This window comes from Talpa europaea (assembly GCF_964194135.1).
Source record: "Talpa europaea genome assembly, chromosome: 15".
Lineage (NCBI taxonomy): Eukaryota > Metazoa > Chordata > Mammalia > Eulipotyphla > Talpidae > Talpa > Talpa europaea.
The window spans coordinates 5428714-5438804 of record NC_140083.1 but is presented as its reverse complement, the minus strand read 5'-3'; the positions used below and the strand labels follow the sequence as shown (position 1 = coordinate 5438804).

At 61.8% G+C, this 10091-nt stretch overlaps 1 protein-coding gene across 1 annotated transcript; it reads left to right on the top strand.

The window, feature by feature from the left end:
• Positions 1-1139: 1139 nt before the first annotated feature.
• Positions 1140-10091, top strand: MAFF (MAF bZIP transcription factor F; the record flags this gene model as incomplete). The annotated part of the gene is made up of 3 exons (XM_084254944.1): positions 1140-1157; positions 9117-9182; positions 9633-10091. 3 exons carry the CDS (start codon positions 1140-1142, stop codon positions 10089-10091), a joined length of 543 nt encoding a protein of 180 aa, XP_084111070.1.

The window sequence follows — 10091 nt, the reverse complement described above, 5'->3', positions numbered from 1 at the left end:
ATCACGTCATGCTTTCAAACGCACAGCCCAGTTATTTGGTAGGTCAGCTCTTTCCTCACAACCAGCCCCATCATGTGAATCCTTGCAGGAAGTGTGCACAAGCCATGCCGTGCCCTTCTCAGAGGCCCACTCAGGAGCTACCCATGCCAATTAGTCCCCTCCCGGCGTATTGACTGATCACTTGTGAAGCAGGTATGGGCCAGCTGCTATTTCCCTACGTGCAAGTGCCCACGGGGCAATGCTCTGAACTACGGAAATATCATGTTCTTCATGAAGATTTTACGTCTACTGATGATTCTTGTTGGACACCATTACTACTATGGTGTTCAGCTGATGACCATTTTCTGATTTGATTATTCCTGGTACCTTAGAGTTTGCCCAGTTGCTTTAGTGTGGACTCACGGATTTTTCTGTTATTCAGTGGGTATAATCCATTATTACCACTATTTGATTTTTTGCTGGCTGAAACGGAGGGTCCCTGATCCGTTCAGGGGAAACCTATTTTGCCCGTCTGAAAGGGTCCGGGCATCAAAGCAGTGGCGGAGCAGCAGCAAGCGCAAAGATCTGCGAGAAGGAAGCCTGGCGGGCTGGAGGCTGAAGGCGGGGCCCCGGTGTCGCTGCAGGGGACGGCGCCCGAGCAGGAGGCCGGGCGGACCGGGCAGGTGCAGGGCCGCGCGGTGGTCGGGCCCGTCTGCCTGATGTGCAGGAAGGGAGCGAGGTCCCGGGTTTGGGCTTCAACCCCCGAGGCTGGGGGAGGGGGAGCCGAGGGCTGGAGGTCGGGAGGAGTTTGCGGTCCCCACTGGCCCCGACGGAGAGGCGGGGCGGGCGCCCGGCAGAACCTGCGCTCGGGGGAAGTTGTTCGCTCTGGGATACAAACTGGGGGCGCAGCGGCACACACACGGCCTTTAAAACCACGGGACTGGATGAGATCATCGGGCCGGAGGGGGTCGGTCGAGGGAGAAGAGGCCTGGGACCGCGGACGGTAAGATGACACCGACGGCGCCCCACCCGCGCGGCTCCCGAGGTGTCGGGCGGACGGGGCGGTCCCGGGGGCGGGGCCTGGAGCCGGGGGCGGGGCCTGGAGGGGCGGGGCCGGGGCCGCTCCCGGGCCGGTGACGTCACCGCATGACTGGGTTTTTATGAATGAAAGGAATCCTGTGAGTGAGTAATTCCGGGAAGCTCGCCTACAACTCGGCGCTGCCCCCCGCGCCGCGCGCCCCACAACAAGACCGGGCGGCGCTCCGGAGCCCGCTCCGCGCGGCCGCGTCGGGACCGAGGGGAGTCGGCGCCGGCGCCGGGCCGGGCGGCCGCGAGGTGGGCGAGGCGGGGCCGGGCGGGCCGGGCCGGCGCGCGGGCGGCGGGGTCTCCGCGCCCCGGGACGTGCTGGGCGGGGCGCCCGGGCCCGCGGGCGGGGGGTGCTCGGGCGCGTCCCCTCCGGGCCGCGGGGGCCCGGGCGAGGTCCGGGGGGCCCGGGCGCGGGGGCAGGGCGGCGGGGGCCGGCGGGCGCGGCGGCAGGAAGGGGCGCCGGCGGGCGGGCGGGCCGGCGGCCGGGCGGGGCGCGCGGGGTGCGCTCCTACGTGCGCGCGGAGAGCCGGCCTGGCGCGGCGCCCCGGCCGTGCGTGCGCGTTTGTTTACGGCCCGGGCGGGGGGCGCGCGTGGGCCCCGGCGGGCGCCCCGGGGTGCGCTGCCCCGCGCCGGCCGTGCGCGCGCGGTGTGGGGTGTGTGCGCGTGTGCGCGCGTGCAGGGGTATGCGGGGGGTGTTCTCTGCTCTCCCAAGCGGATGAAGACCTGGGGCCCTGCTTGTGCCTGCTGCGCGGTGTACCTGGGGTGTGCGTGTGCGTGTGTGCGTGAGTGTGTGTGTGTGTTCTCTGGCTCTCCCAAGCGGATGAAGACCTGGGGCCCGCTGGGGGGACCGGGTGCGCAGTGCACTTCGCAGGGAGGGAGTTCTTGGGCTCTCCCAGGTGGACGAAGACCTGGGGCCTGTGCACCAGCAAGCTGGGCCTCGGGGAGTGTCCCCACATGAATAAACCCGTAGAAGGACCTGACCAAGGGCACCGGCCTGTCCCTGCTTACATGGGCTGGGGAATTCTTGCCCTGGCCACCCCCTCGCTCTCCCCGGAGTTTCCCAGGGCCCCAGTCACGTGACCACAGTACTCTCCCCTGCCCAGAGCCAGTGCCTGCAGCCACAGGGTGGGGCAAAGCGTGAAAGACCCTTTCCAGCTCCCTGTGCGCGGGCCCTTGTGTGCCTGTGGGGAGGCTGCCACCTCTACCCCTCACTCTAGTTCCCCGCAGGGCCTGGCAGCCGAGTGGCTGGCACCCAGGTCCTTGTCCCCAGGTTTTACAGCTGCCCGGGGAAGGCGCCCATCCTGTTGGTCTCAGGAGAAACTGCAAGAGCCAGAAAATCCTGGCAAAGGTGGCAGTAGGATGGGGTCCAGGCTTCCTCACATTTGGTGGCTACTCTGCCAGTCAGGGTCCGGGAGGTAGTGCCTGCTGGTGCTGGGAGGGTGGGACGGGAGGATGGGGTGGAGCTGGTTTCTACCCTTCTTCTGGTTTCACTTCACAGGTGGGACTAGTCACACCAACCTGTTGACATCGGGACTTGAATTGAGGGCCTGTGCCAGCATGGGGATTCCCCCCAGGGCCAGACCTGAGCAACAGGCACAGCCAGAGGTCTCGGTGCATGAGGGTTTATGTCTGAGGGGTGGACACAACATCTCCTCTTTCCCCCATCAGCCCTGCAGCAAGCTTGCCTTTTTGTTCTTGTTTTTACCTGCAAGCGGAGGGATGGGGATTCCTGGGTCCTGTTCCTCCCTCCCTGTCCTCCTACTCACAGGGCTGAGGAATCATGTGTTGGGGGGCGGGGGGATTGAACTTACAGGGGTAAGGAACCAGATAATCTTTTAGCACTGACTCATTGAGTGTGATGAGCTCTGCCCCCATAGCTGGGAACCTCAGTGTCCCCCGTCTGCGACAGAAAGAGGTGAGGTCCTGGCCGGAAGGATGGGGGAAGGAGGGCTGTCTGGCAGCCATTAGGCAAAGCCTGCTGTCCAGGGGAACCAGGGGAGAGCAGAGCCAACAGGCCAGGCTGGAGTCAGGGATGGCCAGGGGCGTGGAGGCTCGAATAAAGAGGCATAGCAGCCAGAAACACAGGAACCAGAGAGGTGGCTCCTCAGCGGTGGCAGGCAGGAAACGACCCCAAGGAGGGCTGGGAGTCGGGATGAGGGAAGAGGCTAATTGGCTCAATGTCAGATGGGAAGCTAGCACCAAAGGGCTTAACCTCCCACTAAATCACCCCGGGCCTCTGGGCCTCCCTTGTCCTGACACTTTGAGTCTGCATCGCCATGGAGCCCATCATCAGAGCCTGCCCCTGGGAGGCTGCCCCCTTACAGTCAAGGGGGAGACACAAGGCTGAAGGAAGAGCCACCGAGCTGAACCACACCAGCTGTGAAGGGGGGATCTGAGGGGAGGAAGCAGTGTGTTTGAAAGTATATAATAGGCAATCAAGGAAGTCTTCCCTGAGGAGGTGACCAGTGAGCAGAGTTATCAGATTAAGTGATGGTCTGTGAAGCCCTGAAGGGTGGGGGCTGTGATTAATTTTGGCACTTAGGGCCCAGCACAACGTAGGTGCTTCTTGGCTGTTTGCTGAATGAATGAATGAATGAGTGAGTGAGTGAGTGAGTGAGTGAGTGAATACTGGGTCCATGTCCCAAAAGAGCTCCTTACTAATGGGGAAGAGGCCTTGGGAACCCCAGGAAGCAAGAAGCCTGGCTTAGACTGAAGGATCCTTGATGCAGTCTCCCAAAAGTGAGCACACATCCTTGAGGACCCAGCGACTTCTGTCCTCTCTCTGTCTCTCGCAAACACACACACACATGCATGCGTGCACACACACACACACACACACACCCCATTTATCCCTTTGGGAGCTGGGCAGGCATAGTAGCTTTTACTGCCTGTTCATTCATTTCTTAGCATGAGGACCTGGGGAGAGCATGCAGAGGTCATGGAGGGCCGCGGGAAGGAGGGGCTGGAGGGGAGGCCGGCCTGGCAGGGCTTTGAAATGGGCAGGTGTACAGATGGTGTCAGTGAAGCCCTCCGCCAGCTCTTGGGGGCAGGGTACACAGTGGCGTTGGAGGTGGAGGCAGGCAAGACTAGAGGCCAGTGAGGAGGCAGCTGTGGTTGTGCTTCAGCTGAAAAAGGAAATGGTCCCTGGAAGTGCAGGTGAAACAGAGAGATGGCCAAGCCTGATAGTCTCTGAGTTTGTGTTCTCATGCCCCTGCCTCCAGGAAGTCTCTCCTGATTTCCTCTGCCTTCCTCCAGAGCCTCCAATCTGGTGGTGGCCTTTGAGCGCCACTCCAAAATCTGACCCTTTGAACTCCAAGGCCATCAGTGCTGAAAGGCACCTCAGGCTTGGTGGAGCTTTGGCAGGTTGGGAAATTGAGGCTCAGAAAGAGGGATGGATGTACCCGGAGTCATGAGGAGAGCAACTGGGTGGCCAAACCAGAGCTGGAACCCTGGGCCCCTGCGTCCTGGTGGTGCCGGGTTCCCCCAGCCTTGCTTGCCTTCCAGCAGGGAGGAGGCTCCACTGCACTGCTGCCAAAGCCCAGGAAAACACATTTTTTCCCTCTCTCCTCACAGAGGAAGCAAAATGGCCCAGCAGCCAGAGAGGAGCCCATGCCAGCGGGTGGGCCGTCTAGGGGTTGTCTCTGGAGTGCACTGCAGGGGCAGGGAGGGGGACTAGGAGGGGTGGTGGCTGCTGACTGGGCCGGCCAGCTGTCAGTCCCCTGAGCGTAGTTCATTCTCCATGCTTCCCACACAACCTGCAGCCCCGGAGGTCAGGTCTCCTGATCCCCAGGGAAGAAGCGGTGTGTGTGCGTGTGTGTGTGTGTGTGTGTAGGAGAGCATGCGGTCACGGCACTGCACAGAGTCCTGGGCTGGGGTCAGGACCTCTGGATTCTAGCCCACCCGGCCCCCAAAGAGCGGCCAACTGCAGAACAAGGAGGTTAAATCAGCTGCTGTCTCAGGCCAGGGGTTCACCCGAGTGACTGAGGCCGCCTGCCAGGGGACCCGCGTCCCGTGGCGTGCAGCCCAGCAGCCCCTGAGCGGAGCTTGGAGGCCGAAAGCCCGAGCTTATCAGAGAGTTCCCCTTTCTTGTGACTCTCCCCCTGTGATTGCCCGACTTTGCTGAGCTAGGACATTCCTGGGCAGACATGGGTGTCTCAGCTGACATCCAGGATGTGGCGGGGGAGCGGGGCTGAGGCTAGAACAGGAGGGGAGAGGAAAGGAGGGAAGAGCAGGTTCAAAGCCTCCCCAGCAGCACTTAGAAGCCCCGCGCCGCAGCCGAGCTCCGCCCTTCAGTCCTCATGCAGAGTCGGGAATGGTGACAGCGTCCACCCCGGGCTGACTCGGGAGGGCCTGCTGAGGATTCTGAGGCTGTGCCCAAGCTTGGGCAACAGTGCTGGGAGTGATCGGTGATGCCTGTGCTGAAAGTAGAGGGACGAGGCTGCGGTAGCCCTTTGTCCCTCCCGATCATGTCCACGCCTCTTGTATTTTACACACCGATGCCGCCAGGACCATGCCCGCTCTATAGGCGAGGACACCAGGCCCAGAGAGGAAAACGGCTTACGCGAGGAGCCAGGCCAGGCCTCCAAGCTTCTGCATCAGCCACAGCACCAGGACTCAGCACCCACCAGCCTGGGCGTCACCCAACACCCCCCGCAAGGAGGGCCAGGACGCCTGTGTGTCCTTTGCATGTCTAGCAGACCCAACACAAACCCTGGCACAGCAGCGCTGCACAGCGCTGGAGTCCGGCGGGGCAGCCTCTTCTCCCCATGGAGGCCCCAAGCGCGCCCTCTGGGAGGAGGCACGTGGGTCGTGGCCTCAGCCCTGGACTCCACCCCTCGGCTCTGTGCCCTGGTACGCTGCACTACCCTCCAGTCATTTTCTCGCAGGGGAGGACCGAGGCGGTAACCATGTGAGAGGGGTCGGGATGCAGTCCTGGGGGCTCCACAGGTGTCCAGAATCCCTCTTAGGAGTGGCAGCCCCTCATCTGCCGGGGGATCCGGGCAAGAGACACCCTCTCTGGGTCTCACTTGCCGTGGGTAAAGGGAGGTGGCGGAACCAGATGGACTCTCAGGGCCTTTTCTGAGGGACCCCGCCAGCTGGGAGACGCTGAGTCCAAGGTTCCAGTGATCGCTACAGGCCTGACCCTGCCTGGACAGACTCGGCAACTCTGAGAGCCCCAGGGGTTCACTCACCTCTACAGCTTATACCACTTGGTCCCACAGAAAGCTTGCAAGGCAGGTGTGGTTCCAAGCATTCAGTCACACAGTCTGGAAAAAACACAAGGGACTCAACCCAAGCCCTGACTCTCAATGCAGTGCTCCTTTCTCGCTCCCCCATCCCCAGCCGGGGGCCAAGCATCGGAGGATGGATTCCCCTTTGCTTCCTTCTCATCCTCCTGGCTCCGTGCAGAAGCAAAGAGTCAGATGGAAAGAAGGAAGAATTGGAAACAGGGCCAGAAAGTTTTTCTCTCGGGTGGACGGTATTCAGCTGGGCTTGAGTTTGGCGCTTGGGTCAGACGCTGCCTCAGCATCCAGAACTGCCTTGGCCCGCTCCCTGTCTGGTGAGGGGAGACAAGGAAACAGACCATTAATTACAACACGGGAGAAGGGTGGGGTGGGATGTGCCTAACACATTGACAGGTCAGGGAGGGCTTCCTGGAGGAGGCAGTGCCTGCTCCCAGGGCAGAGGGATGAGTAGGAGTCTGCTAGATAAAGTAGGAAGGGGGAATGTCACAGGGTGTGGAGCAGCCCAAGAAAGCAAGGGGGGAGGGAGGGAAAGAGATTCCTGGTGACTGGAGGGCAGAGGGGAGGTGGGCCTGGACTTTGTCCCCAGGAAAGTAGGGAGCCATGGAAGGCCTGCATCTGTGTGGTGATGTGATCAGATGCGTGAGGTGGAGGGTGAGCGAAGGCCAGCAGAGAAGCATGGGGGTACCTCTCTTGGGGTGTGGGGGGGGCGGGGGGGCATTTTAGAGACTTGTCTTGAAGGGCAGGCTGGTGGGGTACTTCACGGGGGTCTCCAGGTAGTGTCTGTGGAAGTCGGGGCGTGATTTGGGACTTCCTGGGCCTGTTTCCCCAGCACCAGGTGCCTTCGCAGACCCTCCAGGCCTCAGGACCATGGTGGCTGTCAAAGTGCCAACTTCCTTCCCAGTTTCGCTCCCTGCTTCCCTCCAGGGTGTCAGAACCCCTGGCTGCATGGGCCCGGAGGGGCTGGGGGCTTCCTGGGGAGCCCTGGCCTGCCCCCACTCCAGTCTGAGTCACTCTGAGAATTCAACAACTATGACTTCAGCGCGGAGTGTGTGCCCGGCTCTCTGCAGGCGCTGGGGCCCCGGCAGGGGTGAGCCAAGGGAGTGGCAAGCAAGCGGGGAGCCCGGCGCTGAAGAAATACTAAAATATATGTGGTTAATAACAATAATTATGTCTAGTGAAGAATGCCCTAGAGAAACAGGAGGCAGGAGGAGTGTGTCAGGGGCTGGGAATTCTGAATCGAGTGAGGACGTGCGATTCGAAGGCCTGAAGGAGGTGAGGACTCGTGTGTTGTGGGAGGGAGGAGAGGAGCACGGCGGACAGAGGGAGCAGCCGGTGCAAAGGCCCAGGGAGCGTGTTCGAGGAGAGCGTGAAAAACGGCAGGGGGGCAGGAGCTGGAGCCCAAGGCAAGAGATGGCTGCTGAGGCCACACCATGCTGCGCCCATGGGTCCCAGAGCCAACTTTGGCCCCAGGGAGATGGCGCCTCTGGGGGGCCCAGAGAGGAGTAGAACCATCTGGCTTAATGCACAAACTCTGTGTCACTCATGGGGAAACTGAGGTGCAGCGAGTTAACTGTGCTGCCAGAATCCCACACTTCCCTTTTCTCCACTGTCTCCACACGGACCTGCCTGTAGGGCCAGGGGCCACACGGGGGCTGAGTTGGCCCCAAGACAGCTCAGCTCAGCTAACCAGGTTCCCTCGCTCGCACTTCTCTGTCCAAGTGGATGTTGCCCGTGGGAATAGGATGGTGTCTCAGGTCTCAAGGCCCCTTCCTGCCCTGCTCTCCCCGCCACCCTCTCCCATGCGGTCATCCCATGAGGGTGTGCAGGCTGACGAGGGTGGGGGCCCTTTGGGAGACCGTTAGCTTCCCAGTAGAGAATGGTCACCACTGGCCCCAGAGTGTACCCTCCATGACTCCCCAGGGCCAAGCACATAGCTGGCAAGTAATAGACGTTTAATGATATTTAAGTGAACATGGGGCTTTCAAGCCCATGGGGGAGGCATCGAAGGTCATGTCTGTGCCGTCTGCCCGAGGTAGCCCTGGATCGGTGCTGGGCAGCTCCCAGGCGGCGGAAGCTTTCCCCAAACACAGGAGGAGGAAGCTCAACAGGGGAGGGTTGTGTTGTATCTGTGGGTGCTGGTTGGACTCTGTGAAAAGTCACTGACTAGTGCATTGGTGTACTTTTCTATACGTAGATTATACGTTAAAGAAAAGATTTAAAAAAAAATCAGATCAAATATGCAAATCTGGGTCCGTGCGGAATAATGGCTGAGGTGGGGTGGGAAGGGGTCTGTGCATTTGGTGCATATTTACTGAGCACCTACTATGTGCCGGGCGATTCAGGCATATTGACGCAGTGGTAAGACAGGCTGGGCCTCCGCCCTCGTGGGCTTACATGTGAGTGGAAGAGGAGAGACGGGGACAGTCAGACCAGGAACAAGTAACAGACATGACATAACTGCAGAAGAGGGGCCTGTTGTGAAGGTTAGTTAATGAGATCCTGCGATGCAAGCGGGTATTTGAGCTGAGACAGTCAGACCTCTCTGAAGAGGGGGCAGTGGGCATCTAAATGACGAGAGTCACCATGGGCAGATAGAAGAAAGAGAACAGTCGAGAACAGAGAGCATGTGCCAAGGCCCTGAGGCTGGATTGAGCAATTCAGGGAGGCCGCTGTGCTGGTCCAGGGGGAAGAGGAAGGTGGTGTGAATTGTGTTCCAGGACAGCAGGAGCCTTCAGTGCCAAGAAGCTGAGTTTGGATTTTATTCTAAGCGGCGGAAAAATGATCCCGGCCTTCTCTCTCCTTTAGGTCTCAGCCCAGAGGGCGCCTTCTGCAAACATGTCTGTGGATCCCTTATCCAGCAAAGCCCTGAAGGTGAGCAGACACCCCAGCTGTCCCCAGGCCCCCTCTTACCCTCCAGCCCAACTTTCCCTCCAGTTCCTGGAACCAGCTGAGGGGAGGGAGCTCAGCAGGCACCGGGCATTCCTGAGGCCAGAGGCCTGGGCCTGGTCACGTGCCACTGCCCTTGCTGGGCGTCTCTGCTGCGCCCAGGCTAGAATTCAGGCTGCGCCCTGGGGTGGTCCTTTTGTGCTCAGGTCCCGGTTCGGTCAGGTGTTCCCCTTCGTCTGTCCCCACTGGGGTCTTGGAGCAAGTCCAGCCACCACCTCAGCCGACCACAATGGGGTGGGGGGAGTGTGTGGGGGTGGGAGGGGGGCCTGAGGGTGAAGCCCCCGCCCCCAGCTCCCGCTGCGCGCCGGCCCGCCGCGGGGTGCGCCCCCGGCCCCCGCTCCTCACGCCCCCCCCCCCGCCCCGCGCCGCCCCCAGATCAAGCGCGAGCTGAGCGAGAACACGCCGCACCTGTCGGACGAGGCGCTGATGGGGCTGTCGGTGCGCGAGCTGAACCGGCACCTGCGCGGGCTCTCGGCCGAGGAGGTGACGCGGCTCAAGCAGCGGCGCCGCACGCTCAAGAACCGCGGCTACGCGGCCAGCTGCCGCGTGAAGCGCGTGTGCCAGAAGGAGGAGCTGCAGAAGCAGAAGTCGGAGCTGGAGCGCGAGGTGGACAAGCTGGCGCGCGAGAACGCGGCCATGCGCCTGGAGCTCGACGCGCTGCGCGGCAAGTGCGAGGCGCTGCAGGGCTTCGCGCGCTCGGTGGCCGCCGCCCGCGGGCCCGCCACGTTGGTGGCTCCCGCCAGCGTCATCACCATCGTCAAGTCCACCCCGGGGCCCGGGCACGGCCCCGGCCCCGGCCCCGCCCCCGCCCCCGGGCCCGCCGCGAGTTCGTAG